Source organism: Xiphias gladius, chromosome 17, assembly GCF_016859285.1.
Source record: "Xiphias gladius isolate SHS-SW01 ecotype Sanya breed wild chromosome 17, ASM1685928v1, whole genome shotgun sequence".
Classification (NCBI taxonomy): domain Eukaryota; kingdom Metazoa; phylum Chordata; class Actinopteri; order Istiophoriformes; family Xiphiidae; genus Xiphias; species Xiphias gladius.
In genome coordinates this window covers 22,879,240-22,900,556 of record NC_053416.1, presented here as the reverse complement: position 1 = coordinate 22,900,556, position 21,317 = coordinate 22,879,240, and the positions used below count along the sequence as shown (strand labels likewise).

At 41.1% G+C, this 21,317-nt stretch overlaps 1 protein-coding gene across 2 annotated transcripts; it reads right to left on the bottom strand.

The window, feature by feature from the left end:
* Positions 1 to 1,271: 1,271 nt before the first annotated feature.
* Positions 1,272 to 21,130, bottom strand: ints2 (integrator complex subunit 2). Of its 2 annotated transcripts, none has more exons than XM_040151163.1 (25): positions 21,056 to 21,130; positions 18,717 to 19,027; positions 18,470 to 18,608; positions 17,707 to 17,809; positions 16,851 to 16,964; positions 15,575 to 15,705; positions 14,279 to 14,449; positions 13,073 to 13,293; positions 12,696 to 12,821; positions 12,346 to 12,417; positions 10,997 to 11,111; positions 10,435 to 10,503; positions 10,055 to 10,189; positions 9,770 to 9,946; positions 8,861 to 8,975; positions 7,989 to 8,093; positions 7,446 to 7,610; positions 6,481 to 6,682; positions 5,004 to 5,129; positions 4,358 to 4,559; positions 3,849 to 4,130; positions 3,127 to 3,234; positions 2,814 to 2,919; positions 2,271 to 2,447; positions 1,272 to 2,008 (listed from the first exon to the last, which is right to left on the bottom strand). In XM_040151163.1, exons 1-25 carry the CDS (start codon positions 21,110 to 21,112, stop codon positions 1,827 to 1,829), a joined length of 3,711 nt encoding a protein of 1,236 aa, XP_040007097.1. In that variant the 5' UTR covers positions 21,113 to 21,130; the 3' UTR covers positions 1,272 to 1,826. The 2 variants fall into 2 exon arrangements, with proteins under 2 accessions (XP_040007097.1, XP_040007098.1); XM_040151164.1 differs by lacking the exon at positions 21,056 to 21,130 and adding an exon at positions 19,814 to 20,162 and having other exon boundaries at positions 1,827 to 2,008.
* Positions 21,131 to 21,317: the final 187 nt, after the last annotated feature.

Sequence of the window (21,317 nt, the reverse complement as noted above, 5' to 3'; positions counted from 1 at the left end):
GACAACAGCTCTCACCTTCTCCCGCCTACTCAGCTTTTATTTGTTACTTATCTGCGAACTACAAGAACAACTTCAGTGCTCTGCCTGAACTAATTCTAAGCTTACATAGGGTAAGCATGGGGTATCCATCTGTTTCATTCCAGTAGTAGAAGACTCTACTACTGGAATCTACTACTTTTGTGCAGCAAATAAATATCAAAGCAGTATTTCAACCGCATTTAAAACTTCATGTTGGGGAAATAAAAATTTACAGAATATATAATTACGAACAATCCTAATTGTTGTGTGCTCAGAGCAGGAATACAGAAATGGCCAATGAGAGTCAAGGATTTACCCTTTACCCTGTTTTCTCAGTGATGAATCATTCAGCAAAAACTGTGGCCTTAGTTTTTTTTTTTTTTTTTTTAACTTTAGGAGTACTAATAGCTAAAACTGCCCGTATTATACGTATTTCTTTGGAGGCCGGTTGGAGGCTTTTTTTTTTGCTTATTCGTAACCAATGCTATGTGGTAGTTATTCTAAAACATGTCCCAGAAGGTGTGAGCTCTCCCTATTCTTTACTGAAGCCATTTTGGACCCCAAACGGGCTATTCAATCAACTTAATGTTAAGTTTAGTGCGCTCTTATTTTCAAGTTCGTACGCGTCAGTAAAAGTAGATGTTTCTATACCTTTTAAGTTAAGTCCAAGATACAACTTTTAGCAGTTTGATAAATACAGGCCCTGGTCTCCTCGCCTGCAGCTCTGACCATCTCTCCTCCAGCTCTGTAGAGCAGTATTTCTTAAGTCATGTCATGCTCGTCAGTTCTCAATACATTTCCACAGCTTTTTCGTTCAGGTAAAAACTCTCAGACTTGAGGCCACGCTAGCCTAGTGGTCGCCCTTTTTTTTTTTTTTTTAACAGTCCGGCTTTCTTCTTTTTCCGAGTTACTACGTGTCTCATGTCGGATAGACCTTAGAAGCTAATGTCCAATTTCGCTCACTTGCACACGTGCAGAAATCGTGAGATCAGGGTGCGGGCTAAAGAAAGTCCGGGACATAACTATAGTTAAATTGACGCCCAAGCAGTCATTGGACGTCCACCCGGGTAGTGTAATTGGCCGAAGAATGGCCGAGACAAGACACGTCCACGTCAACAACCCCACAAGACCAAGACAAGTCTGAGATGACAGAAAAATGGGAGATTTTCATCACTGACCAAAGGCACAGATCACGGACACAATGCAGCATCTAATGTTTCCCATTTGTCCCAAACACACCCACATTCCGTCAATGGAAGTGTTTTCTTTGTTTTATTACAAACAAATACGGTACAAAAGCTCCATATATTTTTTCAAGGCAACATTTTCCTTTTTTCAGTTGCTGAGAAAAAGGTCAAAACACTTATATTTTAGAAAAATATGCCTGCTGAGGTCAAGAAAATTGACCCATTTAACATTTTCAGTACTTTACTTTCTACAAACTGTGACAGACACACATTTTCTAAATAAGTTGGAAATCATGATTTATTTACAGGCTGTCAAAAAAGATCCTGAGGGTAAAGAATGTATTTTTCATTACTAGACTGACTGACCAAACAGACCAGAGTACTACAGTACTATACATGTCCGAAGAATGAGAGCAACCCACAACCTAGCATTGTCTGAGAGCCCTTAACAAAGGTGACATCAGTCTGAGTGCATGTGTTGATGATGGATGGATGTGTGTCTACAGTAGCCCTTTCTCAGGAGTGTGAATGTCTTTCAGGGGCATTGTTACTAGTTGTTGGTTGAAGCCCAGTCCCTCAAGAATGTGTCTGTGTGTGTGTGTGTGTCTGTGTGTGTCTGGCCTATAGTCCATGAAGGGTGGAGCTAATGATGTCCATGAATGTGGCTTCTACACAGTAGCAGAGCTGAACATCAGGGTCAGCTCCACCCAGTTCTTCTGCTGTCCTCTGGGGTAAAGTCAGCTTTGAGGAACCTCCTCCTTGAACCAGAGCCTCATTAGGCTTCTCTTTTAGATACTGCAGGCCTAAGCAAGGAAAACAACACACTGCTTAGACATTTGATTGAAAACTGGTTGATCTTTTCAATTATACTCTTTATCATCTGTCTTCATCACACTACAGACTTGTTTACACAGGTTGTGGTATGTATATATATCTCCAGAAAGATCCTTAATCAAGTGCAGGGTGCAGCTGATTTTTTGTGAATGTCTACGTTTGAGCGTTTTCATGTTGGTTGAATCCTCAGTGTCTAATTATGATAAAAGGAATCACGTGTACTATACTTACGGGCAATGAGAGGGTCAATGTCCCTGGCTTTGGTGGCTACATCAGAGGCACAAACCTGGCCCACTTGTACCAACAGAGCTGCTACTTCATCATAGAGTGGAGGGAAGGCCTGGCAGAAGGCCACCAGGCATGGCAGGGTGGGCATGAAGAAGGAGAAACGCTTGGCATGAGTCAGCACTAAAAAGCAGAGCACACACACACACACACTTTACAGTATGCACAAGACCCGTGTAAACATTGAATACAGTGGCTAAGAGGTTGTTACACATGTTACACTTATGTGATGGAAAGAGAGTGCTGCACTAACAGCCAAAGCCCAGATGGTGGCAGCCAAATATAGGAAGAAAAATAATAAGGCATACTGTGTGACAGCAGCTGATTTATACAAGATGAATTGTGATTTACAGTATACAGTGAGTCTGCTGGGAGCAAATTCACTGATGGAAACGTAGAAGCAGAAAAAAAGAAGAAGGCTGAGTAAACAAGGCTACATCCCAAAGCATGAGTGTATGAGATGAGACAGGAAAAAAACTGTTCACTGACCTGTGAGGAGGGTGCCCATGACACTTGTGGCCAACCTGGCCACACTGAGGGACTTGGGTAGGGCATACTGGGTACACAGGTATGATAGCAACTGGATTGCAAAGATCTGTGAGGACACACACAGTTACAACGGCTACACACATTTTCCCACTTATCTATATAGCAAATATGCAAACACTCAGCAGAATGCATCTAACAGAGCCACTTAATACTAAATGTATAAGAGAGGCTCTGGCCGAGCCCAGGGCAAAGCCCAGGGCAACTCTAGGATTTGTTGCCAGTAAAGGGAAGGAAGCGGGGGGGGGGGGCTCACCTGCTTTTCCAGCTGGGGCTGGGCCAGCAGCTCTGGGATGAAGTCCAAACAGATATGAATGGAAGGGATGCCTGCCACAGTTAGAGGCAGCAGAGCTTGAGGATAACCCTGACAGAGAGAGAGAGAGAGAGCAAGAAAAGAGGGAGAGAGGAGGAAATATAAAACTTCATCATAAACCTAGAATGATAAGGGAGGAATAAGGAATACACAAGAGATTCAATCAAGTAGTCATTCAAGGACACAAGTAACTTTATCTTAAACGTGTGTATACACGAATTCACACAGAAGCTTTTACTTGGCAGTGTGAGGGTGGATTAGCGTGACAGAGGAAGGACTGGCTTGGTGAAGTCCACCATATGGTCATTTGCTCCTTCTGGGAGTGCTGCAGTCACTTACCACTAATGCCATGGCAGAATGGGATGGCTAATGGGGTCAACATGACCTGGCACCCTTTTGAAAAACTGACTTGAATTCAGCAATATGGCACACTCACACGAAGGGGCTTTGCATTATAAACATGATTTTCTAATGGCAAAATCTGGAGGAAAGCAACAAAATCTAGTTATGCAGGAATGTTATATACAAGCACCCAAGGGTTGTGACTAAAACCATATGCTCAGGAGCAACATGTACCCCTGCTAATCTTTGAAACAGTCCTGTTTAACAATCTCCCCTCTGTGTTTCTGACTGTAAACCTGCCAGCCTTTTTCCTATTGTATTACCTGAAAGTGGACCAACTTGGCAATGTTGGGGTCAGCGATGAACATCTGATGTAGCAGACAACAGATGAGACATTGCACCTCCCTCAAGTCACTGAGCAGGCCTCCCTCTGGCTCAGCATCCTCCACGACCCTGCTGGCTCTCGGCCCCAGGCTTTCCTGTTTCAATTTCCCTGGCATAGGGCCCCTGATGCTCCTCAGTAGGCTCTCTGTGTTGGCCCCCAGCTGCTGCTCTTCAGAGGTTGGCAGACACACCTCAAGGAGAATCTGGACTGCTGCGCTGTCCTGGGGTTTAATGGAAACAGGTGGTTATCATGGCTGGGTGGGAAAGGTCATCTCTTACATAGATTTTTGTGTGATTTCATGCTATATTAATTCTGTACTCATGCTTTACCAATCTCCCATGACATGACAATAAATATAAGTCTATCCCTAAATAAAGGAATACACTTTTTCTGAATATGTAAGAGCACCAAAGTGTGTGTGAATGTGTAGGCTAGTAGTTAAAATACCTGTGCAGCTAGAAGGGCGTTCTTCAGCTCCTCCCTGGTGACCTCAGGTGTATCTGGCTGTCCAGGCACCCCCAGGCTTGAGACTGTCTGGCTCTGCCGATCAAAGTCAGCCGTCTCTTTCAGGTGGCAGTGTAGGTAGGCTTTTGAGGCCAGCAGGTAGCCATTCAGCATGTGAAGGACAATGTCCATTAAAGGAGGACACCTGGGACCAAAAAATAAATGAAAACAAGTCAGACCTGTTGTTTGTTTACTTAGGTAAGACTCAAACGTTTGTTTGTAGTCATCTGGTGCAATTTGGAAGGTATAGTCAGGTGCACATCCATAAAACCTTAGAAAGAAAATAAAAACAACAACAAAAGGTACCAATGCAGTGGAAGATCCCTGAAGCTTTATTAATGACGGAAACCAAATTTTAACAGGCTTTGATTTCATCTGCCAAAACAAATTAAATTTAATGAGTAAATGGTCCAGAGATCCAATAAATATACTTGGTGTAAACACACATTTGCTGTGTTTAATAAACTAAAAAGAAGTGTTACCTAATAACAGTTTAAATTAAAAAGTAGGGCCTGTTTGTGTGTCTACTGGCTGTGTCCTTTATATGTATACCTGGCTTTTTAGAATGTGACACGAGTCCTGTAATTACCTGTATACCCTCTGGTCACAGCGCAGCACAATGAGAGGATCCACCATCAGGTCGTTCTGAGTGTACGTCTGCTGCCTGAGCAGCTTAGCTGAGGCTTGGAGGGCATTTACTGTCATCACCCACAACCTGCATCACAAACACAATTGATATCATTTTAACATTTATTCACAATGCACTAAGTATTATAAAGTGGAGAAAAGACAGAACCTCGCTTGCAACATTATATATAACCCAAAGAATTCCATTTTAAAATGAGAGGTCTAACATTTGTTGAGACATTTGAGACTGTTGAGACTAAAACTTCTGCCGTACTGTATATATTGTATTTTGAAAGAATTATTAAAATGCCACTCAAAATATAATGTGACACACTTCAGTAGGGGTTTAATGACCTCAATGGTTCAGTTGCTCGCAGATTAGCTTGTGGCAGCATTTCACCCACCACCTCTCTTATCAGACCAATGCTAAACTATAAACAGCAGGGTACTCTTGGAGCTCCAAGCCTTCCTGCAGCTAGCACACTTGCATCAATCAGTTGCTCTGTGTGAAATCTGACACTGCTGGCCTCCTCCTAGATTCACCAAAGCCTCTGGTCTAGCCCTCTATAACATTCAATACAACAACAGGGAGTGAGGTAGAGAGGAGGGAGGGGGCAACAATCCCCTACATCTCCCTCATGGAGAGTCTCCCTTAGTTTTCTTGCCCTGTGCTCCTCTTGTTGGAGACCCCCTTTTGGATCATTAGGCTGTCTGCTCAGAGCTTTGGTAACTGTGCACTTGGGCTCTGGGACACAGTGAGGGTCACCCTCCTCTGTTCAGAGAGTTCACACAGGCTGACAGAGTTGCCTGGTTCAATACCTCTGATCTATTCACACAGTAATCACTGAGCAAGTGGCCTGGAGTTAAGGGCCAAAACTCTTGTTCCACATGTCCTCCTTTAATCAATTTCCTGAGTCTCACAGGAACTTTACAGACCCTTGGGAGAGATGACACCAAATCAAGTACTACTGTTAACCTTTTACTGAAAAGACAAACAATTATAATTTGAACTAGCAGTGAAAAGGGGGATATCAATTAATCTGTGGATTCATATTTATATTTTTCTTTGGGCCCTGAATTCAGATTTTTTTTTTTAATTTATTCACTTTTTCTTATTATGCTGAGCTCCCAAAGAGCCCTAATTCTAATTAGTGAAGACAACATATTTGTTTGGACTCTCCCTAATATCCAAGTGATGCTATTAATTTAAGGCATACAAATAACGCTCCAAGGCAGAAAATAAACCACATCCACTAGGAATAGCAATTATCTTTTACTTATATGAAATCTAAACTTGTACACTGTAAATAAATTTAATATTCCAATTACCAGGATGTATTATTCCCATGTGACATTCAGTGGTATTCTCAATTGAAGCTGTCACAGTAGCATTTGTCTATCCTATGTCTACAACATGTAATCATGTCCAGAATATGTACCTGCGGGGCATCACTGTGTTAAGGACCATCCAGAGCTTGTTGAGGGTCTGCAATATGCGACGAGGTACAGCGGGCTCCAGCAGCAGAGCCATGCTGGCTGTGAGGGCTTCCGCATAAGGGATCAAGTCTCCGGGTGAGAGCAGTGTTAAGTGCTCGAGGATCCGCATCAACCTGGGACTGCTGGATGGCAATTTCTGGAAGGCTGGGGTGGGGGTGGGGGGACAGCTGTTAAATTGGTATTCAAACTCTAGAGCCGTGGAACCATGTTTTGTTCCCTTAACTGATATGAACTAAATACACACACTGAACTTAACAGAAACCGAAGAAAAATCTGCCGTGTAAAATAGTGGCAACATTGGGCAAACACATTTATTTAGACTAAATAGCGGTGAGAAAAATGTAAAACTACAGAGGTATCCTTTAACCTTAATCCACAAATACCTTCATGTGGCATATAGCCATATATATGCATTTCAGCATTCAGATTCTGTGCATTATCCTATATAATGGTGTGTGAAACCGATTATCTGTTAGATTTTTGTCTTTTGTTAAGAATCTTTATCAATGAAAAACCATTTACAGCATAATCCTCTAAACCCTGAAGGATTAACCACTGAGGTAAGATTTCAGTTGGATAAAGGCTTTCATCCATCAATGTATTATACAATGATAGTATCATTCTCTCATCTGTGGACCATGGCTGATAACATGGCATATTACTATACATCGCAAATTATTATAACTGACACTAGTTTATATACCAATAAGACCTTTCTGGATTCACGTTGTCATGCTTTAATGTATGGTCTCTCTTTTACCCTTTTCACTTTAAACTATTTCACTATTTCTTGAAATCAGGGGATTTTGACAAAAATAAATGCATGGGAGCTCTAAATTAGGAACTATAAACCCTAACTTTATGCCTTAATCCCATTTCTTTAATCCCTCATTCCAACCCTGCTCACCCTGGTGGAGCTGGCTCTGAGTGTATCTGCAGATGTTGCTGGGGAGCATCATCCTCCTCAGCAGGGGCAGGGTACCAGTCACCTCCTCCTCACACACCCAGTCCTCCACTAGACACAGGTGGGGGTAGTTGGTGGCCAGCAGCCTCAGCAGGGCAGAGTGCAGGCCTGGGAACAGGGAAACAGAAACCAAGGGTGTTTGAAAATGTATTACCCGTAAGACTTCTGTGTTTTTGAGCTTTTGTGTGCGTGTTTCTCTTTTTTACCCAAACACAAAAGTCATTTTTATTTCCAACAAGGGATAATTGCTCTCTTGGGTTTTTTATTACTGCCTAGAAAAAAAAAAACAGCAGATATGATTGGGGGAAAGACAAACAGACTGGAAGCTTTTCTGGATTAGTAAATTTTACTATGAAGTGATATGTAATGCGGCGTTACAACTATAATCTTGACTTTTAATTCCTGTTCTCCCAAGCACGTAATACTATATTGGTAAAATAAAATGTGGATATGGATATGTAACCAAACATTAAGTCCATGTCTTACCCCCTAGCTCCTGCTGCAGTCCCTGGGCCTGGGTAACCAAGTACTTAATGGGGATTTGGTCCATTAAGGCTGCTGAGTAGGACTTTGGCTTTCTCTGCATTAGGGCTTAAAAACAAGGGAGAAAAAAAAAAAGGAGAAAAAAATATGGTGAGTGAAGCAAAGAAACTATAGGAAAGTAAATAGAAAGGGTGTGAACATAAAGCAAGAGAAGGACAAGAAAGAGTGTTTTATTTGGCTGTGTAAGGACACCAGAGCCACTGTGCCGATGTGTTAGAGGAGCGGAGGTGATTTTTCATTGACGTGGGTTCATTACCACTGTTGATGGGCATCATTACTCCTTCCTCAAAGGCTGAGGGAGCACTTGGGTAAACACAGCAATTAAAGAGATGGGTATAAACTCTCACATAAATCTGGCTTAATGAAGGACAAGAGGAGAACTCGTCCTGGAAGAGAATAAACACTGACTAGGCTAACTGCTAATGCTCATCTAACCTACAGCTGTCCTAGTTAGCTTAGCTCCCACAGCAATTGTACTTGGCTCTTTGTCAGCCCTCCATTTATTCTGTATGAAGCACACCGACTGTCAGTGTTGAGAGAGAAAAGGATGAATGACTGCACAACCAGAGTGTAAGTGTCTCCTACAACTTAACAGAGGACAAAAGCTGCCGCTCTCCTATCACTGCCTGACAAATTCCCTCCATCTCACATACAATGCCTTCTTCAGTGGAGGAGATGACAATGGGTGGACTTTAGACAGGCAAAGAAAAAAGAAAATAAGAAAATAGAAATAGAAAGGAAATGAGTCAACAGCACAGCTGGAAGACAGGCACACTGCAGTGCTGTATGGGACACAGTTACTGTCGTGTACATACCTAGCTGTTTGGTGCTAGCCAACAGGTTCTCCTCATAAGACAGGATGTAGTAGAGGATAAGGAGTTGGGTGGTGATGGAGTAGCGCTGTCGTCCCCCTCGACTACCCTCCCCTTGCTAACCAACAGAGAAAGAGAGAAGCAAAAATAACCTCTACAGGCCTGGGATCAGTGAATTTGGGGATGGATACTTTCAAAATGGTGCATCAGTAATATAAAAGCCTGAGATGCTTGAGGTTGGCAAGGAATTGCTGGTAATTTCCATTACAACAACCCAATTTACACCAATTCCAACTTCAAAAATTACTTAAGCCATTATTAACAAATCCATACAACAATCCAATCGTAACATCTTTGCTTAAGACTTGTTTTCAAAGCAAAAGAGTTTTAATGACAAAAGTTCTATATCTATAATTTGTCTTTGGTGTTAACAGCGTTGCAACTCAGTACTCATACTGTTTTGTTACGCAATTACATAATAATTCATAACTCCTCTATCCTGATAGCAACAAATATTAATTTAACCCTAAAATCAGGAGTGAATGTAGGTAATATTTAATAATATAAAATACAATGTACAGTACAATACTGTTCCTGAATTCCAATAATGATTACTGCTATAACAATTATTAAGTACAGTAAATTCAGGGTGGCAGAAGGACTGAAAGAGAAGTTGTGTGAAGTGTATTAAGGTAACATTGTGTGTAGTGCCATTGAAAAAAGAGAAATACGACTCAATTCTAAAGAGGTAAATACATAACGCACATAACGCTGGATATCATCAAAATATGAGATGTAAAATGAAGAGCACAACACAAAATTAAACCACAAATGCATTGAACAGTACTATTCACTTTTTAGGGTGCAGTTTTAGGCTTTGACTGTTTCTATGAAGCACTAGGGATAACTCACCCCAGCAGAGCTCTGGAAGACATTGAGGATCTCCTGCTCAGTGATAGGCTGGTTGGTGGCTTCTGGGTTGGCTTTGGATGCTGGGGTGAGGATGGAGTTGATATAGGCATCAATTAGAGGAATCAGTTGGGTGTGGATGGGGGTGGTTGTCTCACAGAGCTGGCGATAGATCCAATCCTGGAAGGTGCACCAGAGGGTAAAATTATTATTTTTTTTAAACAGATCTAACACTTAGCAGCAACTCACCCAGTCATCACTATGAGAGATATAGTGAACATATCATACCTTAATGGACACTTTGTGCTTTGTGAAGGCTCGGCTCCGAAGCAGTTGGTAGATACAGTGAATTGGGAGGAACCCCGTGATGTTGGCACTTAAGTTATTTGTCACCGCGACCCTAACCGCATGGGCTGTAACCACCTGCACACCAGAAATAATGAACAAGTTATCAGTACAGCAACAATGGAAAACTGGCAGAGAACACTATAGACTATATACAGATCCCTATATCCCCTAATGTAAAAAGGTTTTAACATCACATTATTGAATTAGGCTGACATTAATTAATTTAGGACGTTACAGTAACCATGATGCACGATGTAGGAAGGCTAGGTCATCACTGCAGGTAGGACATATACCAACAGATAAACTTTGAATGTTTGTACCTGTTCTGTAAAGATTTCCTGTGTGAAGATAGTCTTCATCTTGCTTAGAGAGCTTGGCTTGATGGCAATCTGTGGAAAGTTGAACACTGGCAATAAATAAGTCAATAAATAAAAATGAAAAGAATGTCAACAACATAGGTTTACTCTGAGTGAAAATAACCTGCTGGCAACAGTGCTGGTAATTTGTAATTCCCTCCTTTCATATTTCATAAGAAAAATTCTACATAGTAGACACAACATCAGAACATTGAATTGAGAGGATTGCCCTAAGGGTGGAAACAAACAGGCTCTAAATCCAATTACATTACACATCTTAGTGGAAAATACACTGAGACAGGAAAACTACTTAGCGCATAGGCAGGAAACAATTGTGCACTTAATAAGTAATAAAACAGAAAATTGACCCCAGGGCATAGAGTGTCTTGGTAGATGTGTACGCTGCAAGTGTTTCATCAGTGATATAGTCTTTATATGCGCCACTGCAGCCGTTGAGGAGTGGGCCAGTAGCTGGTCAGCCAGACTGATGTATTGATCACTGCCTCCCTTCCACCTACCACCTTACCTTCATCCCCAAAGTAGAGCACACCAACTCAATAATGGAGCTGAGCTGGTTGCTATGGAAATACATGGCAACCAGTAATAGCATCTCTCCAAAAGAAGCAGATACGCCTGCAGCACTGTAAGGAGGAAGAAACACACACACATGCAAACGAGGCAAGTGAGAAACGACACTTACACTTGTCATTAATCATGCATCTTACAGGACAGAATTTTAATACGCCAATTATGCTAGTTGCATCAACCCACACACACCACACGTTCTACTATCAGCCTTTATACCTTCAGTCTCCCCTAGAGTCACTTATGATGTTTTTTTTTTTTGTTTGTTTTTTTTAAATGGGCTAGAGTCATGAACGCACAGACACATGCACTGCTATTCCCATGAATAACACACATTTACATAGGAAACATCAAGTGCCTCCAAAGAGAGGACACAGACAATGCAAACATTGAGAATGCAGGCATTGGATTTACCATATTTAGCTTGTTACCTCAGTATTATGTCCAGTGACTGCAGAAAAAAAATCATTAGGAATCCAAGCTTCCCAACACAGCTAATGAATCACCATATGCATTCCATATTCTACTGTTCCTTATTTGTACTGTGAGTATAACTGTTTCTGCCAATCGACCTCCTCTGTGATAAAGTTTCAGTAAACTCTGTAGCTGACGTGCTGTTCAGAAGCAAAAGATCAGTGAGCAAAACCATACTACTTTATGGTAAGTACAACAATAGAGCGGACACAGTGTTCTTTATTTGATTCCTGTAATAATCAGATATTTGCTGAGGACAAAAAAAAAAAAAAATGCTAGAAACACGATAAATTAGGAGTAAATATTAGGAGTAAAACCATAAGAATCTGACAACTGAACATGTTAAACAGATAATGAAATACAATAAAATAAAGAGCTTTTTCAAAACTTTAATTACACGTCTTGTACTAAATACATTTATGAAATATTAATAATGCTTCCTATATTGGCTAATTCTACATTATAAAATTATTTATTCTGTAAAAGCAGTAATTCCATCATGAATGAACTCAGGGCAAGTCAGCATGATTGTTTTTACATTACCCTTTTAGAGGTTTACAGTATTAATCAGTGATATATTATGGAATGGTGTTTAATGATTTTAAAACAGCTTTTAAAGTTAGTAGAATGTTCTGCCTTAATGTAAATGGCAATGCTAAACCCAGACACAACTTCAAATAAGTTTGAGAGAAGTTGTGTTTTTGGGATTCATTGACCTAAAATAATACTCACTATTCACTTGGACATACAAACTAAGAATCACAGGTTATCCACACAATAATGCCTCATTATCATAAATATAGAGATTTGTCTTACCTCTCAAAGTATTCCTCCTCCTTGATCATCCAGCTGAGCCACATGACCATCAGCTGCTCCTGCTCTGGAGTGCTAGACACACGGACCCACACACACACACACACACACAGACACACAGACACAGACACACGGAGGATAATGCTGACACTCAAAATAACAAAAGGACAGTATTGAATGCTAAAAGATGCAGACAAGACTTTTGGCCGGCAGCCTGCATTGGCAGGGAAAAAAAAAAAAAAAAAACCCACACAAAAAACCTCAAGGCCATCTGTTAGCTGAATAGGGTTTGTGACCCCAACCTATAAAGAAGACTTCTAAAAGTAGGAGTTAATAAGACTAGCTTTGTTTACCTGACTAGAGTAGGGAAGGCCAGCAGTTTGCAGAAGGACAGGGAGACAAAGCGAACACCGGCAGGAGTGGCCGGAGGCCGGCTGGTCATCAGCTGCAACAGCTGCTCTGCCTCTTCATCTGTTGGTCTGAAGAGGGGTCACGGTGAGTATATTATCTTTATGACATGAGCTTTTAAAAGTTAAACCAATACTTTAAACAAATTCATTGACTGTGGAACATTTTTATTTTTTTTTCTGTACTAACTAAAGCATTCTGAGTTATGAAAAACACAGGCAAAACACTTCCTATCAGACTGTAAAAACAATAAAATACACACCAAATCATGGTGACACAAGTCCCAAATATAAAGGGGGATATTGCATCCTCTTTCAACTACCTGAGACCCGCGATACCCATGAGGGCACAGTAGAGTCGGAGCAGAGCGCTGGCTTTCACCACATGCTCCTCTCTGAGGCCAGAGTACCCTGAGCTGCCCTCCATTTCCATGTCACCATCATTGGGCACATGGGTGCTACGTGAGCGCGGTAGGATGGCGACCAGCTCCAACAGCAGCTGTCTACGCATCTGCCACAGCACCGAGCTGCTTTCTCTCTTTCGCTGGCAGGACAGAGACAAAGAGAGGGAAATACATAAGGCAACTGGTGTGCTTCCATCCAGGTGTTCACACTCAGGGGTTGCACCCAGTGAATTTTTGGCATTTTTGATTAATAAATGATTTGAAGAATTAACTGATAAACAGAAGTGTTGTTGTTTAATTATCTGTGCATCAATTAACAAACTGAATCAATTGAGAACCAGCTTAGATGCTAATTATAATGTACAGAAGGAAAATCTAAATGGGGACGGAACATTTCAACACATTTCACCAATTCTGCAGAGGCTTTTCCACACAGCTGAGAGAGAGCTTTATTGTCTATGAAAGAAACAATAAAACATTTTTTAAAAGGGAAACGTAAATTTGAAAAGTACCTTTCATCCATAAACTGTAGAAAAATGTATATTTTTTTATATATTTCAAATGTAATTTTAAATTTTGGGCAGTTGAGTTCAAGAGCTGACAACTAGTCAATACAGGAAAGAATGGGGGTGACACAAAACAAAACCCCCACCACTATTTGAAGTTGAATTTTGATGACATACATCGTCTATGAGAGCATTGGTGTGTGTGTGTGTGTGTGTGTGTGTGTGTGTGTGTGTGTGTGTGTGTGTGTGTGTGTGCGTGCGCCCATGGACTCAAGGTAATTTCATTACCTGCCCATTAGAAACCCAGGCTTAATCCAGATTGGGGTGAGGCTACTACTTCTACTACTGCAGAAAAAGAACACCTTACTCTGAATATCTAATCAAAGTGAAATCATAACACACGCATGCATGACCTAGTTTAACTTGTTAGCTCCATTTCATCCAGTAGCCTAAGATGTAGTGGCTATGTGTTTACTTTAACGTGGTGAGACTTGTGTAACATGCCACATCAGTGCACCGCGACATCTTGTCATGTAACAAAGAGTACTTTTGCCTCCGTGTTCTCTGCTCAACATGATGAGACAAAATTCTCATATTTGCTCATATCCTGGCCCCTCACCTGTTGTCCATTGCGAATGAACATGCTGAACCAGGTACGGACTTTGCTATTGGTACCCAACAGTAGACCGCTGACATAAGAGACTAGGGGACTGACTGCCTCATCTGCTGTATCTGGTTTATAGTCCAGAGTCAGAGCCACACCCAGGCCAGGCAGGTGGCACTCCTCCACCTGAGGAAACACAGAATTAACAGACACACAATACATTATATTGGGGATGTCCTTATTTTTGTGTATGTATATTTTTTTGTGATTATAGGATCATTCACATTATTCTTTCTTCAACCAAATCTTAATTGATGCCGTCTTTTAGTATATTCAGAATTTGAAGTAATTTAATATATGTTGTTTCAGTTATTTCATCAAACATCCCGCTTCAAAATGCTATTCCTGCTGTTACCTCACTGTCCAAATATTTCCCTTGTACCATTAAACCTCCTTTTAACCTTTTATCAAACATCAGCTGCCAACAACTATGGCAGCTTAGTAACTTAAATGCCTAATTTCGGCACAACATGACACCAGATTCCAAACTCATTGGGAAATGATGTCATGTTAAGTACAGCAAAGTATGAATCCTGCTGATGCAACCTTCAGCAAGGCAATACATTTCTACAACCGCCTGGCTCTCGTTCCATAACTGACCTTGCGCTGTTACCTTCTTGAGAGAAGAAGGGAAACAAGAAGACAAATTCCACCCTTCAGGGATAATATCACAAAGTGCATTGCAATATAAAGTAAATCTGTGCTTCTAAACTTCATGAAGTATTTGTGTGAAATAAATAAAGAATAAAATGCTCCCGTCAAAACGGAGCCGATAGCTGGGCGATTCAATTTGGAGTAAAAAAAAAAAAAAAATCACTGCACAGTGATGTTTAGGTGTCCAATTTTTTTTTCCAAATTAACAGCAGAATTTATTTGCTGGCAAATCATTCTTAACTAACAAAGCCACATGGCATGGAATGGATAATATTATATGAAATTTTTGATTCTAACATTAAGAAGATCAGGTTTTTGATGTGGCTTTAACATCAGATAAACACACATAGGGAACACGTAGATGGATGAGTCAAGAGTGCAATGCTAGTACATAGTCATTGGGAGAAACTGCAAAATCAGTTTTGTTGAGGTCACATTTAATTTTTTATGCACCCATGTTTCTGAAAACACAACCATCCTGTAACACAAACATGAGGTCATAAAATCATATGACACAAACTGAGGAGATGTCAGAAACGGCGTTAACAAGTATCAATTTTCTTCTTGTCTGGTGATCATAGTAATACTGTAACTGACCACCATAGCTCTGATGTTGAGGGCCTGTGAGGGGTTCATCTGACATAGCTGCCTTAGGGCTTCAGTCCTGCGTCGACCACCCACACTCTCCTCATCCTGACGCTCTCCATTCTTGATCAAACCTCTGCAAACTGTAAAAACAGACATGCACGTTTAACTAAACAGGCAGCATATAACAACTCATCAGAGAAGTTGTTTGGACTACTGAATGTTGATCCTTTGAATCAGGTGATCTATTTCTTTTAGCAACATGCTCATTGATACTGATTTTCCCGCAATGTAAAGCAAAAACTATACATTCAATACATTTTAATGTTGTATGTGATGTTAGTGAAATCATGTAAATCCTTGTCTAAAGGTTTACTGGATTTCTGTACATCACTGACAGACAGTAACAGTGTATAATTTCTCCAATGTCATGAACAAGTCATGTTCCTCCATTAACACATACACTCCATGGAATTATGACTCATTTATTTGCCTGTAAATAAGATTTAACAGCCATCAGGGGACATCATTTCCAAGGCTTTGTCTCATTTCCCCTGTGCTTTCCCACAGCTGACAGTTTAAAAAGCAAACTGTTTATGATTAGCTGAGACGATGACATGCAGTGAAATAATATTAGCTTCCATCTCTGCCACTTCTGGATTATTTCATATGCCATAAAACAGCTTGTGGAGTTAGGTCTTTTTACCCGCTTGGGTTCAATGTGAGAGACCTTGCTGCTTCTAGACAAAGCCATTTCCCACACTTCACTCTTACATCCATTCATTTCACTTTCGATTCAATTGAACAAGGTCTTTTCCAGTAACAAAGCCAAAAGGATTCCTTGACATTGACTGCTATGTAACACACACAAATAAGCTATTGACTTAGCTCTGACCTCCTGTGTGATAAGGAGGCACTGGAGACAGCAGGCATTTTCTTATGAGTCTCTCAAAGCACACAATGCACTCTCTGTGAGCCAGAGCAGGACAATAATGTTCATCATCAATCAAAGACAAACACACACACCCTCGGGCCTGAGGCATGGCTAGAATTATCAGGGGAAACAGTTAAGCTCAGAGTGAAAATGTGACGGCAACTCAATAAAAATCTGCCTATAATCACAATGAAACTATCACAGGAAGCCTGTGAGGTAACGTTAAGTAAAGGTCTAGTTCTGCCACAGCGGGCACACTCACTAACCATATAAAGCTAGTACTGGCAATTAACCGGCCACTCTCTCTCACATTATCGGATGACATTATGTGCTGCGTTGAAACAGATGAATTACCTTCGTTGAAGCTGTCAGGGACATTGGCAACCAACAGACACAGAAACCAGTCACCATTGCGAACATGAAGCAAAGCTTCTGCCACATCCACAATGGGCAGCAAGGAAGGTAGCTCTAAGAAACAGAAAAAATAAGCATGTTTTAGACAATGTAAAATAGGAGGTGCATTTTCTAATATACCGCTAATGTTTGCTTGTATACTGTATTTTTACCTCACTATCAGCATTACATATCTCCATGATGTACTTTCTCAGTCTGCTTCCCTATAATGAGGACTCCCCTTTGTGTCACAACTGCAGAAAGGTATTAGTTAACTGCTAAGTTTTATATAGCACGCTGCTGATGACTGACAGACTTAACTATGCAAAGGGGGATCTTAGCTTCGAAAATTCAATCACATGAGATAATGAATTTTTGAATGCATACCAAGATGAGAAAAACTGAGGCATTGAATCTGCCAAAACAAACATTTAAGTTCCGTGGCCTGAACAGTCAAATATGAATAACATCTGAGTAAAGCATTCTTTTTAAAACAGCCCATAAATATCTACAAAAGCCTTCTGATTCTGACCAGTCTTATCAATTTGTAGAGATGTAAAACCATATATATTTACAAAAAGTGTATGGTACATAACAGAGCCTCATTTTGGGCCTTCAGATGAATTTAGCATCATGTCACAAACTTTAATACATAAGCCGATCCTGCACAGGCTACATATGTTATAGGATTCTGGATCTTATAATTCTCATTCTTGCAAGGACCACACTTGTGTACAAAAGCTGTCATATTCAACATGTTCCCACTTGCAAAGCACCTCTAACTAAAACTGCTCAGAAGATGAAAGGAGTTGGGTACCTGCTTGTAAAATGCAGAGGACATCTGCGACCTCTTCCAAGTAAACAGGGCTTTCAAAGAGTTCAGACGACTTCAAGAAAAACTCTCCATTTGAGTCTGCCACCTGAGAAACAGCACGGGAAAAGGAAACAGACAGTGTGGATTAATCATCCAAGACACTGTATTAGGTGAAGATGAAAGTACTGAAGGACAATTCAAACACTGAGAAACAAATTTGTCAGTCAATGTGAGAGCAACTGCCAGAAATTTAGAAGTAATATCTGATGCCAACTTAAGCTTTGATGACCAAGTAAAGAAAGTTTTGCCATCGTGTTTCTTTCATCTGAGACCCATTTCCATAAGTAAGATATTTTTAATTGTTGAGTAATTTGTAATAAATCATTCAAACCTAAATTCTTTCTATTTAGATCATCTCTACATGACACAAAAGACAGCAGCTCAGACTTAGGCCGGCAATAATCACCTAAATTCCAAGTTTCCACAGTTTCTCATCTATCAACAATACTAGTAATCTGGGTAGTTAAGGGTGACACCCTCAGTACTATCTTTAAACCCAGTTGTTAACGACCTTCTCTAAATTTTGTTTGTAGGTTTATTTTTAAATCCAATTTAATTTCACATTATTTTGTACATTTTCTTGTCATGTGGCATCTTGTTTTTATTAATTATTTCTTAAGACAAAAAAAGTACCATTTACGCTAAGTTCATTAATGTTATTAATGTCCTATGATGTCCTGAATTACGTGTGGATCTCTGACTGTACCTTATTCATGATAGCCAACAGTTCACTGAGGGTTAGGCGGAGTCTCCTGAGGGGATCACTGTGTTCAAACTCCAGGGTCAGGCCATGCTGTAGCTGAGACACCAGGATGCTCTCTCCGTTAGAGCCACCCACCTTGTGCCTGGCAGAAGAGACTTCACATTGTGTATACGGCTAAAATGAACCCCCCAATTCCACCCATTACTAGACTGTGGCATTAGTCGCGGCGCCATATGTGAGTCAGTTATACCTAAGCTGCTGCTCCTTACGGGCATCCTGTTCCAAGGCATGAAAGTCAACAGACAAAAGCGCTACAATGGAGTTGACGGCTTCCACTCCTGAGAGCAGGCGAAGGATGAGCTTCTTGTCCTGTGCCCAGGACTGGCTCTGATCAGCCGGCGCACACAGAGCCATCCTCACTAGGCAGGGGAGCAGCAGCCTCAGCTCTGGGTCACTGAGTGCTGCCAGGCGCACCACATCCACCTTCTGCATGGCTTCGAAAGCATAGGCGCTGACAAACTGCAGCCCTGTGCTGTCTGCCATCGCTCCGCAACGGACAATCTTATGGGAACGGACAAACCAGAAAATTTTAACAGGGCAGAATCTGATGCCACCTGAGGCAAATAAGGTGGACAGTCTTCTAGTCTAGGCATCCTGTTGGGGCATGAGCAGATGTACTGATTTAACCCAGGGTCTAGCAAACACTAAAGAAACTCCACAAAACAATACAATGCCCGGCAAGTAGAGTTCAGCTAACAGGAGAAGCTTGATTTAAAAGGTAGTTACAAAGTGGCAATGCATTCATTTATCGATTTGCTAAAGTTTTTTGGCCTCTGAACAATGTGTTTGCAATCCATTTGTCTAGAGGTTTTCTTAGTTACTTGCGACAAAATAATGTTGCGGTTGTTAATATAACATCGATAACAAAACAAGGTAGCGTTAGCCGTTAGCTAAATGGCTGGGTATCGCGGAGAATTAACGCTTATGTCAACCTCAACTTTACTTGCCTCAGGTCAAAAATAACTTCGACTCACGAGGAGCACTCAGAAATATATGTATGTTTAAAGCAAATGTAACATCGTAGGGTACAGCTAGGTTAACTGTAACTAGGCAGCCGATTAACGCTAGCTACGAGCTAGCTTGCAGTAAATTAGCTAACACTCATTCGCTATCCCCATCGCTGTTGAAGCGACTCTTTGCTCACCACTTGCCGGCTAACAGCTAAGGCTAAGAGTAGGCTAGGCTAACTTGTCAGACTACAGTCCTCGGATGCGCTGACCGGTCGGTCTCTGCCGTGTAAACATAGCAGTTAATGTGCATACAACAGCTCAACAAGAATCATCTTACCTCGCGTATTAGGACGATATCTTTTTAAAAATAAATTTCACCATCGAGGCCTCGAGACCTCGGACTCGTATGTGTGCCGCCGAGCTCTATGAGCTCTCTCTCTTAGCCAATGACAGGGGGGGGAAAAGCGTGTCCTCGCTTTTGCCGGTAGGTTTATGGAAATGTCTTTAGCGTTATATGTTTCACGCCCCGTCTACTATAGTTTCCGCATGTCCACTGAGATCTCGTCTTTAGCTACAGTGTAGATGTGTCAGTTAGCGAGTGAGGGGGCTGCTCTAGTCAGCACCGTCTGGTAGCGCTGACTGCACTGACGGTACGCTACTCCAGTGCTGCACAGACTGCAGGCAGCGCTGGGATAAAACAAGGACTCTGTTGATTTTTTTTTTTTTTTTTTTAGAATCTATTTCTAATATTTGCGGGGAAACTGCAGAAAGAGAGCAAGATTGCCTGATGAGCACACCTTGGATAAATAATAGAACATTTCTGGGGAGTTTTCTGAACCGCTGATAATGAATGAAAAACAGACCATGTAGATACCCAGGCTCTTGTGGCAGGCGGTTAAGCTGCAGAAATGGATATATTTATAGAGCACGAGAAAACAACGATCACATGAATGTGTGCAGTCTAAAAATAGCACATCTAAATTGCACCATATCGAGGTTTGAATTGGCATGGCTTATTCGGTTTTTTGTACAGTTTCGAGGCCACAACGGCTTTTGATTCGCAACCGTTCGGACCTCTCTCCTAACCGTTGTCGACTTGTGCCTGCCCAGTCATTGACATGTTGTTAGGAGTAAACTCCAATACATTTTCAAGGGCACGCCGAGACAGCAGTCGCGGAGGGATGAGGTTCAACAGAGGAGGAGCTCTGTGGATTCAAAGGCTGCTGATACCAAGTGGAAATGCAGAGAATTCTCGAATGGATTAATTGCCAGCTGCTACTACATGACTCAGGGCAATTCAGCAATTTCCAAGTATATTTTGCCGAGCTATTTCAATGCCGTTCCCACTGAGTGTGTGGTAACAAGCTCGCAGCCCTACTGTACAGCAGAAGCAGATGATGAGTGCAAACGACCATGATTTCCCAAAAAGAGAAACATGGCAGTGGACTGAAAATATATTTTCAGGGTTTTATTAAATGTTGAATGTATTTATCTACACTCAAAAAGACCAAACACATTTTGATGGTCAAAATTTTCAAGCCGAAAAATCTTGGCAAATATACAATGTAAAGAGCAATACCAATGGATTTTCAATAGTCAAAGTAGTTTCCCTCTGAACAAGAAATCCAGACAGCATTTCTTCCTCTGTGCACGAACACTGCATATCCAATGGGCAGCCATCCACAGCTGGTTAAAGTTAATTTACACCACACATTTACTTTCACACTGAAGTAAAATGGGATTGGTCTAAATGTATCCACAACCAATCAGAAGTGGTGTCAAGCCAGACCTCATCCAATCAGAGTAAGGAGAGGTACAGCAAACTAAAGGGATGTGCTCAA

Excerpts from the sequence above, each read along its gene's own strand:
- ints2 (XM_040151163.1), bottom strand. The coding sequence starts at position 21,112 with ATGCTGTCTGGATTTCTTGTTCAGAGGGAAACTACTTTGACTATTGAA. Across the intron at positions 16,965-17,706 it reads CCTCTGCATTTTACAAGCAG|AGCTACCTTCCTTGCTGCCC; the intron begins GTACCCAACTCC and ends TCTGTTTCTTAG. Across the intron at positions 12,822-13,072 it reads ATGGGTATCGCGGGTCTCAG|ACCAACAGATGAAGAGGCAG; the intron begins GTAGTTGAAAGA and ends ACCCCTCTTCAG.